At 48.0% G+C, this 18,784-nt stretch overlaps 1 protein-coding gene across 3 annotated transcripts in view; it reads left to right on the top strand.

Moving 5' to 3' along the window:
- The first annotated feature begins 2,336 nt into the window (after positions 1 to 2,336).
- Positions 2,337 to 18,784, top strand: part of SLC6A9 (solute carrier family 6 member 9) — a 58,293-nt gene continuing 41,845 nt past the window's right edge. Inside the window, exons 1-2 of one of the 3 annotated variants that reach the window (XM_081196864.1) lie at positions 2,337 to 2,555; positions 11,874 to 12,019. In XM_081196864.1, coding sequence (XP_081052990.1) covers positions 11,990 to 12,019 — 30 coding nt within the window. In that variant the 5' untranslated portion in view covers positions 2,337 to 2,555; positions 11,874 to 11,989. Of the gene's footprint in view, positions 2,556 to 3,315; positions 3,635 to 11,873; positions 12,020 to 18,784 lie in introns of those variants that run through there. The other 2 variants (XM_081196863.1, XM_081196865.1) reach the window with 2 other exon arrangements.

Genomic DNA, 18,784 nt, shown 5'->3' with positions numbered 1-18,784 from the left:
AATAGGCACTGATGTGGGAGCTGATCAGGAATGTGGGTTTGAGGTTGAGCAATGGAAACAGTGGGGGCCACTCATGTGTGAAGGCTCCCTACCATGGGCATAGCCAGAATTTGTGTTGGGGGGGCAGAACCTCAGTTTGCTATGTATTTTGATTGAATATCCCTGCCCCCCCCCCCAGCTATGCTAGTGCTCCCTACCATCATCAGGTCTGGAGGCCAAAGGACCCACACACCCATACCCACTAAAGCTCTTTCACTTTCTGCAAATACCATCTTCAGGGGGAAAAGTGAGAGATAAAGATCAGTTGTACTGAAAAAAGGTGATTGGGAAAAGTTAATCACCCCAAATACCTGCTTATGAGGGAGGGAGGGATTTCTGGTGGTTTCCATGATAAACTGAAATGTATGCTGCTCCCTCTTCCTTAATTTCCTCTTAGATAACGGGTAAAAAGCCTGCTTGTGTGCAAGCCCTACTCTTTTATTTATCTCAGAGATGGGAGATATGTGAATAAGCAGCCGGTACAAGTTTCTGCATGCAGCGGGTGCATGCTTCTCCATTTATTCAGAAACCACAAGCTCAGTCATAACTTTTACTTTCATGCTTCTTGCCCAGAAGGGCAGAGTTAAAGGCCCTTTGCCTGCTCAGCAGTCTCATTACCTGGGTCAACAAACACAGAGTTTTTAAACCTCAACACGTATGTTCTCACATGCATAAACTGACTGCCAGCAGTGCCAGGGCTCCCTCCCTGCCCCCGGCCCGACACTACTCTTTCTTTGCTGCCCATGGCAGCTATTTTGTGCTGGCACCCACAGCACTTGTATCCAGGGCTGGCCCAAGACATTTTGCCACTTGAGGCAGAACAGAAAATGGCACCTCTGCCACAGCAGGCTCCTCTTCCTCCTCCTCTGCCAGCCATCTGCTGCCATGTCCCACCTCAACCCGAGGCAATTGAAGGAGGCCCAGGTAAGCCCCGGAACACCAAAAGTGGAGGAGAGAGAAAAGGAGGCCAAAGAGGAGGAGGTAGCAGCAGCAGCCCTGTGTCTTCTCAGGCGGCGCATGGGAAACAAGCACAGGAGGTGCGCTCCTCAGAGGTTTGGATCTGCTGCCCCTCCCAGCTGTCCCCAGCCTGCTGCCTGACCAAGGCTAATGGGCGGGTCAGTCTTGCTTGTCTCAATATATGAGTGCTGGCACCTCATTTTTTTAATACCAAAAAAGCACTGCTTGCTGCCATACCTGGCTGTTGGAACATGTCCCTTAGAAAGCATGTTATCTATCTAAACACAGATTAGGTATCTTTCAATATTGTGTAATACTTCTGCTGTGCTGACAACTGTGTGATTAAAAAGTGGCAAAAGGGTGGATTTTCCTAATTCTCCAACACACTTAAGCTGGGGTTCTAGCCTTGTGAGTAGAGGTGTAAAGTAGAAGATACTCTGCATAAGGTGCAAGAGGCACACGCAGCAATGAACTCAAAACAGCCAATGGCTAAGCAGGAGTTGGCTACTTTGGAGTCGAGTCTCCCTCTGAAGTCCATCCCTGGTACAATTGTACAGCTGAGCCTTCAAACAGATTCTGCATGATAAAACAGACGGACAGAAAGCAGTCTTCCTCCTCTCCTAATGTGCTCTTGATGTAAGGAAGAGATATGCTGACAGTGGTGGGGGAGGGAAGAGGCAGAGGTCAGTAGCAGGCGCTCTCTTGGTCAACAGGTCCTCCCCCCCCCCCGTGACGCGAGGTGGAGCAGCACCAGCGACCTGTCACAGCGAGGATTGCTGGAACCCGTTGCATTATCCACTGGCACTTGTGGCGCCTGACCTATAAAAGAAATGCCACTTCAGTATAATGATGGCATCTGCATTTGCGGTGAGGGGAGCGGGAGAAGAAGCGTCACGAAACACTTCCTCCTTGTCTTCTGGGGGACACTGTCACAGCCAGTTGCACCTTACTGCGGCTTAAGGGGGCGATTGTTGCTGGCAGGTGGGCGCTGAGAGTCAGAGGGAAGTCGACCCTGGGAACTTTTTTTTGTTTGGTTTGGATCGATTAGCAGACTCTTTGGCTCAAAGCTGCGATCTTCGTCCCGGGATGGAGGCAGCTTTGCTCCCTGCCCCAAGCCCCCACCAGCAGACCCCAGGGTGGGCCGGCAGGGGGCGGCAGCAGGCAAAATCCCTCGCTTCCCTGGCGCAGCAAAGAATCGCTGCCACGTAGCAACACGCAAATCTCGAGCAAAATCTGTGGACCAATTTAACCGGGGGGGGGGGCGTTTCATACTCTGGGGCTAGGCTAGGGGGGGCTGCTCCATTCCTCCTCAAGTGGGCTCTTAACAGCACCTGGGACAGTTCGTACGTAGAAGGGAGCCCCACGTTTGTCTGACCAAGGCTGAGCAATGCGATCCCTTTGCTTGCAAGACGCAACAAGCCGGGCGCCCTCGGTCTTGGGCTGGAGAAGAAGATGGAGCACTCTGGGGAGAGCGGGCCCGAGATGACAGGGCAGGGCAGGGCAGGGAAGACACGATGCTTCTAAGGCACGGCCCCGCGAGGGATCGCTGGGATCGTCAGGTAAGAAGGGGCCCAAGACAACGAGGCTTTCCTAGAGAGCAACCTGAAGCCTTAACAGGTTTATTGTCGGCTTCGTCCGATGCACGACTGGAATGAGGACCTGAGGCACCTACAGCCGCTGGGCGGGGTCCACCCAAAGCACCTCGGGGGCGCGCGGGCGCGCGCGCGTCTTCTCTGGGACGTGCCTGTCCAAGGTGCTGCTCGGCGCGTGGGGGCTTCTCGGGTCTGCGAGCGGGAGCCCTAAGAGGGAGGGGCAATTGCGCGGATGTCTTCCTGGTTGCGCATCTATGTGCCAAAGGCATCGCACATGTTTCCACGAGAAAATGTACGTGCCCCCAGCCGGCTCTCTGCGTCGGTGTGTGTCTGTCTGAGAGAGCGAGCGCGCGTTGCGCCGGTGCCCCTTCGGAGTACGCGCGTGGCCACAGCCATCTGTTTTGCTCCGCGCGCTTCTTTTGTTCGTCCGCGCCCCCTGCGGCCCGTGCGCGCGCGCCTCCAAGCCGGAGCATGCCTTCGAGGTATATGTTTTCCTTGTCATGTGGGCGGCGACGATATTTATTGACACTGCGCGCGCGAGGAAGGGGGCCGCCTCTGGGGTCCCGCCGAGCCGCCTCTCTCCGCCGCCGCCACCAGGGCTCTGCGCAGCCCCCTCCCCAGAGCCCCACGGCGCGGCAGGGCGGGAGCGGGTCGGGGAAACAAATCGCCCCAATCAGCGAGCGGGGCGGGATCGGGCGGGGCGGAGCCGGCCAGGGAAGGCGGGACGTGCCCGCCGTTGTTGCTGCTGCCGCCGCTGCCGCCCCCTCGGAATCCTCTCCCAGAACTTTCATTAAAGTCGGCGTCCCCCACGAGCCCGCGGCAGAAGAGGGACTGTCGGCTGCCACGCGCGGACACGCTGCTCCCGGGACGCGCAGCAGGCGAGCTCGCAGGGTGTGCGGCGGCGGCGAGGCAAGGCTGAAGGAGTACGGTTCGGGCTGATGCAATTTTCTCAATAAGAGGATCCTCCACCTTGACAGCGCGCCTGAAAAGCCCGGGCGAGGCACCGGCGGGGAGCGGCAGGAGGAGGCGGGAGCGGCATGGAGAGGGTAAGGCGCGGGCAGAGAGAAAAGGATCCCGGGGTTGGGTTTGGAGACACGCGCGCCGGTGTGCGCGAGAGAAAAAGAGAAACGAAGGGGCGGGGAAAGCGTGGTAGGAAAACGTGGTGCCGCCGCCGAGGAAGCGCCGGCGAAGGTCCGGAGGCGGCGCGGCTTCCAGTGTGTTCCATCCGCCGCTGTCACCGGAGCCGCCTCGAGGCAAGACCTGTAGCGAGCAACCCCGGAGGCGGGCTGTCAAAGGGTGTCCCGGACCCCTGAGCTTTACGGAAACCGCCACGCGGGAAGGGAGCGGGTGCGCGCGGCCTGTCTGGACGCCGCGGGTTTCTGGCCTAGGGGAGGTGAAGTTGCCGGGCGCTCCCGGGGGTCGGGGGATCCGCGCGCTGTAATTTTCCACCCCGGCATGTGCGGGGGCGGGGCGCGGAGCAGCTCCCACGTGGCAGCTGATGTAACCCCCCGTTTTCTTGCCCCCTCCGCTGCTTTTAAAGGGATCGCGCGCCCTCTCTGGCCAGGTGTTTCGGACTTCTCTGGATTTGTTTTCCCCACGGGCTCTGTGTGTGTGCGTGTGTGCCAGGGGTGGTGGTGCTTCCTTCAACCGATGCTGTGGTGGGTCCAGTATTGTGACATCATACAGAAAGTGGAGAGTGGTGTGGATTTGGAGTTGAAGGAGTGACTTAATAGCTGCATCAGCTTGGGGGTAGTATCAGTGAGAGGTTTTTGCCAGCACTTGTCAATGGTGTGCCACCAGGATTTCTCTCTCTGTGTGTGTGTGTGTGTGTATGCCACACACGCACACGCACATTATGCCGTAAAATAACTTACAGTTTTTCACTCAACTTTGAGAGCCTAAACTTGCCTCACAGTATCCTATGTCCTCTTTCTAGCTTGGCCACATGCCGACTTGTAGAATTACAAATCTGAAAGTTAAAGATGTTCAGGCAGTAGGAAATCAGTTAATGCAACAGTGTACCAATGGTACGGTGGGGGGGGGGAGAATCCACACATAATTTACATATTGTTAATTGCAACAGGTTTGATGGCTGCAGACAACTTTGTTGAAGGTGCTGCTAGCTTGCCACAATAAATGCGCCCAACTAAAACAAAGAGCCTAAATAATAGATTCAGTCCTGAGGATGGACTGAAAGGCAAAAAGCTCACTTCGCACTCAGAAATGGAGGCTGTTCAGTTACAAAGAGAGACTGAGGAAACTTACAAAATTACTCCTTCTGAATAATCAAAACAGCAAAGACCCTTGTGGCACCTTAAAGAATTACATGTTTATTGTGGGTCGGAGCTCACTTCGTCAAATGCCTGAAGTGAAATATACGTTGACCCTCCCTGAATACAGATGAAAGAAGAAAGCGGGGAATGAATGTATAATTATTTTTTGCTGTGATATTATTTTTTGTTTATGCTGCCACAAAACTAGCATGGCTACCCCCTGGAGTTCTAATTTTTTTAAAAGAATCTGTAACAATGTTTTATTTCCGATTATGAGGAATAATGTTCCGCCAGATCTCCATTTCAGCCCATCAGCAAAACAGTACCAATACTCATGGGCTGGGACGTGCAAGAGTCACTAGATTACATCCCAGATCAATGCTTCATTCTGAGACAGTCTCATCCATCCTTGAGGAGATAAAAGTGCAGGTTGCCCTGTTCCACATAACCATACTTGTGCTCATGCAGGTCAGCATCAAGCTGTTTGCACCACTGAGATGTGGATGTTGCCAGTGTGGTTTGGGTGGTCCTCAGTTTCCTAGCATCTGGGTTCAGCAGCTTGAATAGCCAGACATGTAACCCTAGGACAGTCTTCATTATTGTGTCGTGCTAGCCCTGAGTAGTGAATCAGTGGCAAGAGTGGAGATCTGATTACAGTGGTACCTCAGGTTACATACGCTTCAGGTTACATACGCTTCAGGTTACAGTCTCCACTAACCCAGAAATAGTGCTTCAGGTTAAGAACTTTGCTTCAGGATGAGAACAGAAATTGTGCTCAGGCAGCATGGCAGCAGCAGGAGGCCCCATTAGCTAAAGTGGTGCTTCAGGTTAAGAACAGTTTCAGGTTAAGTACGGACCTCCAGAACGAATTAAGTACTTAACCCGAGGTATCACTGTACTGTTAAAATAACACTTTGGGCTGAGCTAAGGCCAGGATTTTTTTCATAGTATTAAGTGTGATATATTCCCGCCAGGTCTCAGAAGTTCCCTCCCCTCAAAGTCGTTGCTGACTCTTCCAAGGCAATTGACTTTCTTGCAGGATTTCTGATCCCCTTATAGTTGTGACGTACAGCTGCTGAAGGCTATTCAGTGAACCAAGACATGGTTGGCAGGAGTGCTCCCTCCCCCAGGCCAAAATGCAGTGAGTGTGGCGGGGGGGGGAGCTCCTTGTTCGGTCCCGTGGGCAGGGTGGGTCAGTCCACTTGAGAGAGAGAGAGTGTGTGGACAAAGTGGCTCTGAGAGAAAGTGCCATCCCTGGGCACAGCTTCCCCCGTGTCCCTTTTGTGAGATGTCCTGCTATTTTGCAGGGTTTCTTAATTGCACTTCCGTGCTTTTGGCATGGCAGAGCAGAAAAACTTTTCTGCATCCCAATTCAGTAGCCGCTTGTTGGCAGGACAAGGACTGCTCAAGTATGAAAAGGGAGCCATCATTCCGGTGTCTATCTAGAGAGGGGGCAAGTCACTCAAGCTTAGGAACGGGGTAGTTTCCCTATCACATAATGCCTTCTGTGTCGCTTCATTCGTGCACCTCCCCACAGAGCATACTTCCCCCCCCCCTTGTCTGATCCCTGACAGCTTGAGGGTGTATCATTCACGTACTTCTTTATATTTAGGACACCGGAGCAGAAAGGGCCTCTGTTCCAGCTGCTCCTCAGGGTCCCTTTGGTTGCACAACATCTCCTCTGGCCTCAAGAGTGTCCTTTGTTATGCTGTATTTTCACCTTGGGTCTTTGGCTAGTTCCTTGCTGCAAGCATAAGAGTGTGATTATTATGGTGTCCTTCCTTGAAGTGAAATGAACATTTATTTGCAAGTGTGCACTGGGCAGGATCCTGAGGGCAATTTGTTTGCTAGGCTGGTGGTTTAAACACCTTTCTGGTTGTGAGAGCCAGGCTGTGAAGCAGCAGAGAGGATTATCACTCATGCCTCATATTTTATGCTGGGCCTGTTTCCTGGTTATAATGTTGTGGAAACGTCACCTTTTACCTGAAACAGGGCTGCTGAAAACTCGTGTGTAGCAACCATATATCCAAGACTGTGCATAATCTTGCATTTATTTATTTTTTAAGAGAGAGATCTGCACAGAAGTTGCCACAATTTGTGGTGGCAAGCATGTAAATCAGATTTGCACCTTTTGCATATCTCCATTTCCCTGATTTCCGAGGAGATTTGCAGGGCGCTGTCAGGCTTCCTCCTGAACTCAAAATCGTGTGCTTATTTCCCTTCTGGTTTTTGGGACTTGGATGTTCAAGCTTATATTTGCCTTCAGAACTGCCAGAAATTTGCTTTCCACCCACCTCTTTATCAACAAGAGCTAAAATTCGCAGGATGCTGAATTTTCTGGCTGCTTCTAAACTTATGTCTGTACTTCTTATGTTGTATTTCTTCCTTCCTTCTCAGGAAATAATAATAATATGCCAACAAATTCAAACATCAAACAAGGGCTAGCCCAAGACATTTTGCTGCCTAAGTTCTTCAACATGAGAGCCTCAGTGCCACCTCTATCTGAAATTAACCAGATTGGTGACATGTTAGCATCCTCCACTCTGCCTGGAGGTAGTAGATTAAGAGGTCTGGTGTGAGCTGTGTGGCACACACAGAACTGCTGTCCAACATTGCTTCTCCCCACATCCTAAATCTGCCACCTGAGGTGAACCCCTTTCTCTGCCTAACAGTATAGCTGGCCTTGTGTCCTGCCACTGCTACCTCTCTCTCCTCTTCCTCACTTGGCAGTTGTTCCCTCCCTGTGTTCTTCAGAAGCTCATTACTTGGAGGCCTAGAGATTGTAGTGGACCATTTTTTAATGTTCCCTTTCCCAGCACACAAGATCACACCCTTATCATTTGCATTCAGCTGGAGTGATGATCACTCCTTCATTTAATGCTGCCAGCCTCTAATACAAAGTGAAACCCCACCTCATTGCAGCCAGCATGTTATAGTTATATGTTTAACGTACACCACATGCTGTGTTTGAATGCACTGTATTTAAAATGCTGTAAAGGGAAGTTTACCTTAGGCAAGAAGTTTCACTCCAGCAAAAGTGTAAGAGAAGGCTGATATTTTTGAATTGGTTCTTGTTAAAGATTGTCTTGTGTTGGAATACAAACAAATGAACAAGGAAAGTCTCTGCTTTCAATTCATAGAGTCTTTTTCACATTTCATTTACATTTGGTATGAGACACTATTGCCATAGACACTGTGTGGTTAGGGGAAAAGAGAGGGGGAGGGAGAAAGATGGGGGGATAGCGATCTTCCATTCTGTTGCATAGTGTTTGCGCAAGTTTTTGTGTCAGCATCATGTGTGTAGGTCCTTTATTATTATATATATATATTTTAATTTGGCATTGTGAGAGATTAGAGGCTTCAAAGCTTGCTTGGTTGCAGTGTGGTTTGTTTGTATCTGTGAGCTGTGGGGGGGGGGGTGTTGTTGGGTCAGATTAGCCATAGTAGTTTGTATGCTGTTGGGGCGGGATAGGTCGTTGTCTTGTTGTGATAAAAAGGAGCTACACCAGGGTGAAGGTGTCCTCCTTTGCTTGTCTGCATGCTGCTTTAAGCTGAAGTTACTTACTCGCAGCTAGAAATATTGTAACTAGACACTGGAAGGACCTATAAGAAGTGAACATAGACCACTGGTACAAAAATGTATGGGAAGCCGCCCTATAAGAAGACTGATACTTTTTCATTCAATAAAGTAAACTACCTGGTGATTCATCACAGGAGAGCCGCAGAGCTCTCACAGCAGGAAGTTGGAACTTGAGAAGCCAGCATGTGCTTCTGGGAGATAGCTGGCAGCAGCAGCAGTGGTTGCAAAGAAGCTCTGCAATGATGAACAAGCTTAGCATCTCTCTCTGGGTTCAGAGAGAGAAAAGTTTGCTGAACTGCATAAAGGACCGGACCCCATTTCTTGTTTCCAATGTATTACTTTTGTTATTTTGCAATGTTTATCTCATTTTAACTAGTATTTAAGATGGTTCTGCAGTAAAGATTTGAAATTTATTCTTGTGGTAGAGAGAATTCATTTCTACACAAGTTCTAGAGCAGGGATTTCACTGACCAGCTCCCAACACAGCACAGTGTAGTAACTAAATGACTAAGCTTTGAACCAGGAAGTTCATTGTTAAATATCCCCTCTGCCTTGGATTTGGTAGAGGATGTTGAACGAGACATATTTTTCTCGAGTCTGCAGTACAGGGCTAATAATACAGACTACCCTAGATGGCTGTTGTAAGGGCAACTGACAGCGTGTAAAAAGTGCATGGAAAATTATACAATATTAAGTATGAATATAATCATGTCTCCAAAGAATGGCATATTTTTGAGTGCCAGGCAAAATCATTCCTCTTCTTTCAGGCCTTTGGTTAATTAAAGCCTTTTAAATGGGGGGTGGGAGGTGTTATTGATTTTGTCTGTCATTATGTTATATATTTTTGTGTTTTTATATTGTAAACCATCCTGTGATCTTTGGATGAAGGGTGGTGTTGAAATTTAATTAATAAAAATAAAATATGAGTGTATTTTAACTAATCCATGAGAAAATAGTTGAGGGAAGAAATGGGATGAGAGGCAAGTCTGTGCGCTCATACTCATGACGCATCTGTTCCAGTTCACTGTCTTTAACTTTTCAGGAGCTGCCCTTTCAAGTGTCCAGGAACCAAACGTGCCCCGTGGTATTGAGGTTGCCACCTCTGTCCTGGAGATTTGAAAAAAAATGTGGCAGTGACCACCTCATGTTTTTCTGTAGTGAATGTGCCAGCTGTTTAGTGGTTGTTTCACAATAAGATATCCAGGGCCCAGTTTTGTGTTCACAGTCCTGTTCACAGGAAGTGAAGCACAATTTGTTCAGCTTTATTGCTTGCTGAATACAATTAGCATCCATAGAATGTCAAGCAAAAGGATCTAGCCTTGTCCTGAAGCTGAAATGAAGCTCTCTCCCCCCACCCAACCCCATGGCTCGCTGCATTTCAACCAAACTAGTGAGTCCGCCATGTTATTTATAAACACCTCTCTCTTTTGCTCTGCTCTACGTTTGCAAAAACCCACACAACACACATTTGCTTAATTATATTGGTTTTCATAATTTATATTCGATCACGGATCCTGTGGTCCTGATGTTTTTTATTTAGTCGTTAGTGTTTCCGCATTTGGGTTCTGAATTTTAATTCAATAATTTAGAGAGACTTAATGATTGTGTCTACTTTCTTGTTGCCGAGTTCTGCTTTCAGTGCCAGTTTACCCTGGTACTCAGAGCCAAGTATATTATGGAAGTGAAGAGAAGACCAGGACTCTGGTGTTCATGCTTACATGTGCACATTTCCCTAGCTGGAGCCCAGGTGAGGAGAATGAGGTGATGTTTCCTCCCTGGTGACCAGAAATGTCTGATGCAGCTAGGTCAGCCCCCTGGGGGGGAGGGCACCTGGGGCCCACCATTGTAAGGCACAGGAAGAAGCGTATGCTCAGATAGGTCTGCTAGGAGCTGAGAAGACAGAATTACCAGGACCCTTTCCTTACAGTAGCCGCATTCTTGGAGTGACGGCTAAGTGCAGTGATAGTACATGAAAAAGAATTTTTAACACTACCCATTGCTGTGCGCATTTTGGGTGGTTGGTATTCAGTCTCCATGGGGTATTTGACCCCTGGCATTTAACATGAAGCTGGGCCATTTGAGTTGAGGGTCTGAACAAAAGTCAATTCAGGTTTGCTTTCTCCAAGTCACCTTATCTGGAGTTGCATCATCGCAGAAGAAAGAAAAATGAATCGGAATTTGGGTCCCCTTTTTGTAAGACAGTAGAGAAGAGCTTGCACACTTAATTCAGCTCCTTATCTCACTGGCTCAGGCTCAGCCACCAGCAAGGTCCCTCTAAATACCCACCCTATCTTCTCCCCATCCACCCTGTTCCCCATGTGCTACAGTTTATAGAGGCATCCTTTCATGCTCTGCCCCCTTCATGACCAACAACCAATTCACTTTTTCTTGCCGATGTCTTACAAACTATCTTGGGCGATGCCTTTCCCTGCCACAGACAGACAAACAGACACCATGGCTGTCCCTTTTTCGCTGCCTGGCAGTACCACCTGGTCTCTAGCACAATGGCAGAGCTGACCTGGCACGTGACTAGGTGCACCAGGGTGGAAGGCAATTGCCTCCCATCTGTGTCCTCAGTGGCAGCTGTGCCCCTGTGCGTGTTTGGTGCCCTGAAGACTTCCCCTGCCCTGAGCCCTGGCTACGCTCTTTGCAGCCACGTGTGTGGTTCTTGCAGCTTCTTCCCGCTTCAGAGATGGCAATGGGCTGAAGGAACCAGGAATGACGGGGCAGATATAAGAGCCTGCTAACCCAAACTCTGCATCCCTTCCCAGCCCTGCTCTCATTTTACCATCTTTGGGCATATGCTGAATGTAGACTGGGAAACGGCAACGTAATTTTTGCTGTAAAAAGAGATGGTCCTTGCAAATGCACCAGTCTTGGTCACGTGTGTTTGTGTGTGTGTTCCCCTCATTGAGGATTTAGAGCAGGGGTAACTACCCCGGCCCAGAGGCCTGATTCAGCCACCTTCCCAAACCACCTCCCCCGCCCCTAATTTTGATAGCAGTGGCAAAAAAGTAGTGCTGGTGTGGATGAAGTAAAGTAGACACAGTACTTGAGTGGTCAGGGAGGGTTCAAGCTCTCTGCTCAGCACCCTGATGGGGATGCACATCTCTCATTCTGTGGCCATCTGATCAATCATTTGATGAGCAGAGATGGGCAATAACCCCCTCTTTCCACATTGATCAGCTGGAGAGGGGAGCTGTGTGTGTGTGTGTGTGTGTGTGTGTGTGTGTGTGTGTGTGTGTGAATGTGAGGTGACTGCAATAACTTTAGGCCACACCCACCATTAGATGTGGCCCCTGCAGGACTGGCCAGGAGTGAATGTGGCCCTTGAACCTCCCCCCCCCCCAAGTTTTGTCACCTCTAATTTGGAGGACAGGAGTCTTCTCTTGTTTCATTTTCTCTAACCAAAGCCCGTTTTGTTCTCCACAGCTTCCTGTCTCTTTGGTCTAATTTGCGCTTCTGTCTGAGCTCTCTGTGTAGCCTGGGAAGCCTAGCCATCAAGACGGACAGTGGGCAGCTGGGCGCTCACATCACGGCCCCCAACCATGGCAGAAAAATGCAGTGAGGGGTTGCTGGTGAGTTTGCGGGGAATACGTCAGGTTTGAGTTGGCATATTCTGCCCCCTTGGAATGCAGGGGGAAGGGATCATGGGTCTCGGTGGTCTGGAGGGGGGTGACGGTGAGGAATTGTTACTTAATTTGTTTGCTGCTTTTCTGCACAAATGTGCCCAAAGCGACGCACTACATGAGAACGCAACAAAGCAGCATTAGCGTAAACAGCTCAGTACCAATTCGTTTCAAATCATAATACAGCAATCTCCACAAAGGAGTCTGTTTCATTAATACTGTACTGTTATAACATAGTACATTCATTTCAGAATAGGCGGTATAAATCATTAAAGCACAGTATCAATTTATATTATTTATCAGTTGTTAAAGCACATTTAAGCCAGAATTAGATACAATAAAGCTTTCCAGTGCAGCCAGGTTTTCATAAATAATATAGCCAGCAGGCAGTTCCTCAGATGTGTCAAGTGCAGGAAATCGCAGCCCTATATTTTACAGCTATTGGTATAAAAAGGTGTTAGATGCAGATGCATCACAACAATCTTTAGCAGAAGGGCAGTGGATGTAGAGTCCCCAAACTAAGAAAGCACACTTGGCTGCCCTCAGATATCTATGAAAAGTCATATAACTGTTTATCTCTTTGACATCTGACGGGAGGGCATTCCACAGGGCGGGCACAACTACCGAGAAGTCCTCATGCACCTGTCCGTTTCCTCTTCCCCCAAATAGCCAGGGAAGTGGAAGGCAGGATGTGCCTTCCGCAGGTGTCTTTTACCGGAGCTAGGCTCTTCGCTTCTCTCATAGGTGGAGTGATGCTGCTTCCCTTAAAGCCTCCCCTCCCCAAGTCATCAAACATTACCAGGGAAACATGTAGAGTTCAGCAGGTGGGAAATGTTAGCCCCCATCCACACCGCTGTGTTGTTTGTGTTTTGGATTTCTACATTTACTGAGAGCGAGGCTCCCAGGAGACGCCTGAAATAGCCTGCACCCCAGCCAGGGGGCACCGTGCCAGTTTCAGGCCTGGAACATGTGGGGGAAGGGGAGTTTGGATAGCTGCAACACAGAGACACCAAAGTCCCTTGCATTCCATCCATAGAGATTGCAGGTCTTCTCTACGGCAGCATTTCACAGGAACGTCCATGCATTCCTTTACACATCTCCTCTCATGTGCTGCTTTATATTTTTCCTGCATAAAACATCATTTTGCAAGCACAGAGCACTCAAACCCTGGCATTCGTGCATGCAGCACAGCACTGTATGATCTGTGACCTGCACACACTATTTTGTCCCGCAACTTTTTCAATCCACACGTCTGCATGTGTATTGGAATTGTTTTTAGATGTTTTAATTGTGCTATTGCTGCTCTGCTTGGTGACCTGTTGGCTCTTTTTGGAGGAATGTCAAGATACACATGTAATAAATAATAATACATCAACGCATGCAAAGACATATATTCATGCACACAGACACACGTGTAAAGGGCTGTGCCCTTTGGGTCACCTCCATTCAACTGAATGTGATTCTGCTGATTAGAAACCAAGTCAGGCCAGCCAGCATTAATCAAAATGAAAGGAGATGATAAACGGGTGAACCACCTGCCCAAGTGCTGTTCAGATTGGCTGAACCTAGACAGCAAAGGGTATGTGCGAAAACTACTCAGATTCCCATATTTGCCTGGTTGTGGGACATTTTGGACTTTGCACATACCCTTTGTTGTCTAGGTTCAGCACTTGCTGTTAGAAAGCATCCCAGCAGGCCTGCAAATGTGTGCACATGCTTTCACATGCACAGGCACTAAGACCTCTGCTTCTCTTTTGCTATATTGCAGTGCTCTTTGTGTGAAATGGTGTATAATGACTTGCACATCCTTGCTTTCTTCCCTTGACACAACTTTTATACTGTTGCTCAATGCTCTGGCTGCTACTTTTGTTTCTGGAGTCCTTTGTCAATGTTGTTTTGTGCCCTGGGGTGGGGAGAAGAGGGTGTGCGGAGGGGAGAGTCCAGCGTAGCATCGGAGTACGACATATATTCTGAGTCAATCTTTAACCAATTCTGGGAGTCAGTGTTGTCAAATGGGAAAGAGGATGTTTGCAGAGGCTACTAGGACAAGGGAAGGGGTTGGACTAGTAGGTGATCCTTGGGATCCCTTCCAACTCTATGATGGGAAGGTGAATCAGAAATGCCCCTGCATTTCACCCCACCCAGTCACCTGGCGTTGAAGTTTCCTGCTTGCTCTCATGCAGTTTGTGTAGTGTCTCTAGGTCACTGGAGCAGGCACTCGGAGCTTTCTGGCCACAGAGAAGAAGCTAATCCCCTCATTGAGCTGCCTAGACATAATTGAAATAGCAGCATAAACCCATCACCCACTAATCGCCTATCCCAAGACAGTAATAGTATCTCAGAGCCTACAGCTTCTCTTTGAGGTCCAGGGAAAGAATGGGACAGCTCTCTCTGACACTTCTTTTTGATGGGGCTTGATTTGCTAATGTCCACATTCCCCAAAATACCAAATAAACATGACCTTGGCACAGGATGTCCCAGTCTGGGAACCACAAGTATTTCCAAGAAGAGACAAACAAGGGGTGGTGGTGGTGGTGTCAATAGCACATAAAAACCCTGTTGGTCACCTCTCTTACCTCTTTGTGTTCTGTTCTCCATCCCCCAGTTTGTCCTCTTGGGTAGTTCTCTTTCATCTGACGAGCATTGGCGTACTTGTGGTTGCATAGGATTTGCCCTCAGAAGAGAATATTTCCTGGCTTTTTCAAGGATTGTCTGTCACGAAACATAACTTTCATATTGCACAGCATTCAACTATTGTCATAATGCCTATTTCTGATAGGTAGTGCAGAGCAAGACAATTATGTAGTTGTGGGTGGAGGAATAGTTTTGGGCCACTTGCTTCTTTCTGGAGCCACAGTAGCCAAGTCTTGTTCCCCATCTTGTTGCATGTTTACGTGTGTCATGAAATTGGCTCTATCAATAACGGGGGCTCTTTTGGACTGAATCTTTGCAAAATGCCACCTATGCAGCTGCCCAGTCCCTTTGCTCTATATTGGCTGTGGATTAACATAAAGGCAGTAGAGACTGGGAAGTGTTGTTGACACACAGTGAGATCCAGAAGTGCTAGTGGTAATTAGCCTTGGATGGTCCTTTCCATTCATTTGGCACTCTTTGCCGCCAACATCATCCAGCAGTGCCTGGGGTTTTGATGTTTGGACGGATCAAATGCCCAGGTATGCCCAGAGGTGCCAACTTTGGTCTATTTACCTCTTACCCAAAGTGACATTGTGTGGCTCAGTCTGACGTTGTGGAAAATTACAGTTTTTCAGCCGGTTGGGGAGATGGAGCAAGCTGGGCACAAAGCCACAAGTGAGATGATTGCATGGGCCAGCGATGTCATTCACCCATAGTGCTAGCATCTATTTTGTGGAATTGATCAGTGTTTCAAGAGCCAGGTTTACAGGTATCTGTGGTGCAATAGGGGTTTCTCCATCTGGCCTCTGCCCAGTTCAGTCAGCTACTAGGAAATATGTGGGTACATAGTATTTCTGTCAATGGAACAGTGTATTTCCTGCTTCTAATGCTCTAGGACAAGGTGAAAGAAGGAACCATTCATTTTAAAACAGGGAGGAGGAGGAAGACAGGCCACTGAGAAGCATCTAGGTCTGTTCAGCCATTGAAGAACTGTGTGCTCATAGTTCTGTATGTGTATATAATGCTCCCCAAAACTGGTGTGGATGTTTCTCCTCAAATTTCCTTGGTATTGGCACTCTGACTCCAGCCCTTCTGAGTATGTGACTCTTAGTCCTGGACTGGCCTTATTTTTACTTTCCAGGGATGGCAGCAGTGCTTGCCTCAAACCCAGAGTTCTATACAATGTGTAAGAAAAAATGAGGATTGTAGCCTCATTCTATTTTCTTTTCTTTTCTTTTCTTTTCTTTTCTTTTCTTTTCTTTTCTTTTCTTTTCTTTCTTTCTTTCTTTCTTTCTTTCAAAATTTAAAAAGTACCCATTGCTTTGTGACTTATAGTTTCCACACTCCCCGGAAAGATTGGACTTTTTCTGATAAGGAAATATGAGAAAATGCAAAAAAAATAAATCAGAATGAGCGCTCATTAAATAACCAATGTTGTCTGATCGCCCTACAAGCATCAGGATGAATGTTAAGTGAGCAGGCTGTGTGGAAGCACCCAGCTATTACAGAAAAGAAGCAGAGATGGTAAGACAGGGAACGGTTATGTGTCAGGTGTTAATTCTACCTCTCAGTGCTGTGCTGTGGAGCCAACTTCTGGAGAATTTTGTTTTGGTTCTTTCTGAACAAGGGGTTTGGGGTGAGAATCCTGATGCTGTATGGCATTCCTACCTCAGAGGGGTTTCTGCAGGCTGGGAAATGCTTTCAAGTGCCTCGGGGAAAGGCAGTATCAACATTTTGGGAGTCCAATGCAGGGGTGAGGGCAAATGTGCCAGCAGGACATTTTTAGATCACTTGGGTCCTGCTCCCCCTCCACAAGTTCTGCAAATGGGGCCATCATAGTACAGCTTGCAAACACCAGGATGTGGGCAGGACTCGGACCTGAGAAAAACAGCTCTGTCCTGCTGCTTCCTGAGTCCGGATGGACAAGACCTGGGCTCCAGCCAGCTACAGCATCCCTCCAGGCTGCCTGCAGTGGGATTGGGGCCCAGATAGTAAATGGGGATGGCTAGTGTGGTAGTAAAGGGGGATCTGCAATAGTGTGTAGCAGACTGCAGTACCTTTAATTCAGCTGGGAACCCTGATTCCCAGGGAGATGTCAGGAGACACAGTGAATCCTGGAGAGGGTACTAAGTAGAGTGAGAGAGAGGATGCTGAGCACTTGAGGCAGCTTGCCTTTTTCACTGGAACGGGGATCCATTCACAAATCCCATTTGCTGCCCTGACACTGCCTGATGGGTGTGTGTGTGTGTGTGTGTGTGTGTGTGTGTGTGTGTTTTCTCCCATTGAGGGGGTGGCATTTCCCAACCCCCCAGCAGAAGTCAGTGCCAGACACTCACTCACTTGCTCGTTTTAAGGACATTATGTTTTGTCCTTGGATTTGCCATTGCCTTTGTTTGCACAGCAACCCCTGCCAGCGCCTCCTGACTCTTGGGCAGATTCCCTGGCTGCCCGGGGGCTTGCAGCATCTGCTGGGGGATTTTTAGGCAGACTGGGCGGGTAAAGAGGGCAGGGGCATCCGTGGCATATACTGCAGTGATGACCCAGGCGGTTGTCTTCCACTTAGCTGTGGGGTTCAAGCCTAATGAGGGAATTTTACTTCTGGGTTTCAAGAGATTTAAACCTGGCTCATGCCTGCCGGCCTCTGGCCAAACCACCCCCGCTGTGGGTGCTGAACCTTTACTAGGCTGCGGAAGCTCCTCTGGCTGGAATAATAAGGGGGGGAGCAGAAGGAGGGGGGTTGGTGAGGATTTTCTGCCTGAGCAGCCCTGGAGAATTGAGGCCGGGCTGTCAGCGGGGCCTGAGAAAGTCGCCTGAGGATGTATGTGTCTGGCACAGGCCTCTTTCTTTCCCTCCTTACCCACTTCCTTGCCCCATGTTCTCCCCACACACCCATGACAGAGACAAGAGCTGCCCCCTGTGAATGAGGCAGCTAGATAGGACCCGGTCCCATCCTTTTGAAATGCACCTATCGTATCCTGAGGTGTTATATGTACCTGGCACGCCAGCCCTGTTGCTGATATTCACAGTGTATTCGAGGCTAGATGAGGCTCAACTGCATCAAGTTGCCTTTTTTTATATATAGTAATATTTATTAGTTTTCAAACAAATTGAACACAACACTACAAAAAACCAAAAAAAGAAAAAACATACAATAATACAATACAATACAAAAAAGAAGAAAAAAAAGAAACTGCAAAACACCAACATACAACTAACAAAACAAAACAAAAACCATTTAAAACACAGTCCAATTTCAATATCTTATCTTTCTTTCACTAATTTCCACAACCTCCTCACACCTCCCTTTTTGTATTCCACTTCTATTAATTGTTTCAGCAATTCCTTTCCATCTTCCTCTGTTTTCTATCCTATAATTGTCTTAACACATTCTAACCTTATTTTTCCCTTTAATGCTCTAATAATCTATTTATACTTAATTCCTTATAACATTTCTACTAAAGCCATATAACTTCATTCCAACATCTTTCTAACATTCATTAATTTTACAGTATTTCTGTAAATAGTCTTTAAACTTTTTCCAGTCTTCTTCCACCGTCTCTTCTCCCTGGTCTCAGATTCTGCCAGTCATTTCCGCCAATTCCATGTAGTCCATCAACTTCATCTGCCATTCTTCCCTGGTGGGTAGATCTTGTGTCTTCCAATATTTTGCGATGAGTATTCTTTCTGCTGTTGTTGCATACATAAAAAAAGTTCTATCCTTCTTTAACACCAATTGACCGACCATGCCCAGGAGAAAGGCCTCTGGTTTCTAACTGCATCAAGTTGAGACAACAGACAACTGCATCAAGTTGTCTGTCTGCTCAGGCAAAGGCTTCTGTCACTCCAGTCCCTCAACCCCTCCAGCATGACCTGACACATATTGAAGCCTTACACCACTCTTTTTTTTCCTGCTCTCGTTTCCTTTTATCCAGAGTGTTTTTTATTAAATTTTAACAATGCAAAGTATAAAAGAAAAAATACAAAGACAAAGACAAAAAGAATATAAAGACACAAAATACATACTACAAAATACAACAATACAAACATTAAACACAAAAATACAAAATACAAAATTACGTA

The sequence above is a fragment of the Podarcis bocagei genome (assembly GCF_964188305.1).
Source record: "Podarcis bocagei genome assembly, chromosome: 5".
In the NCBI taxonomy this organism is placed as follows: Eukaryota; Metazoa; Chordata; class Lepidosauria; order Squamata; family Lacertidae; genus Podarcis; species Podarcis bocagei.
Note: the sequence above shows the minus strand (reverse complement) of the source record. Positions and strands in the feature narration are given on the sequence as shown.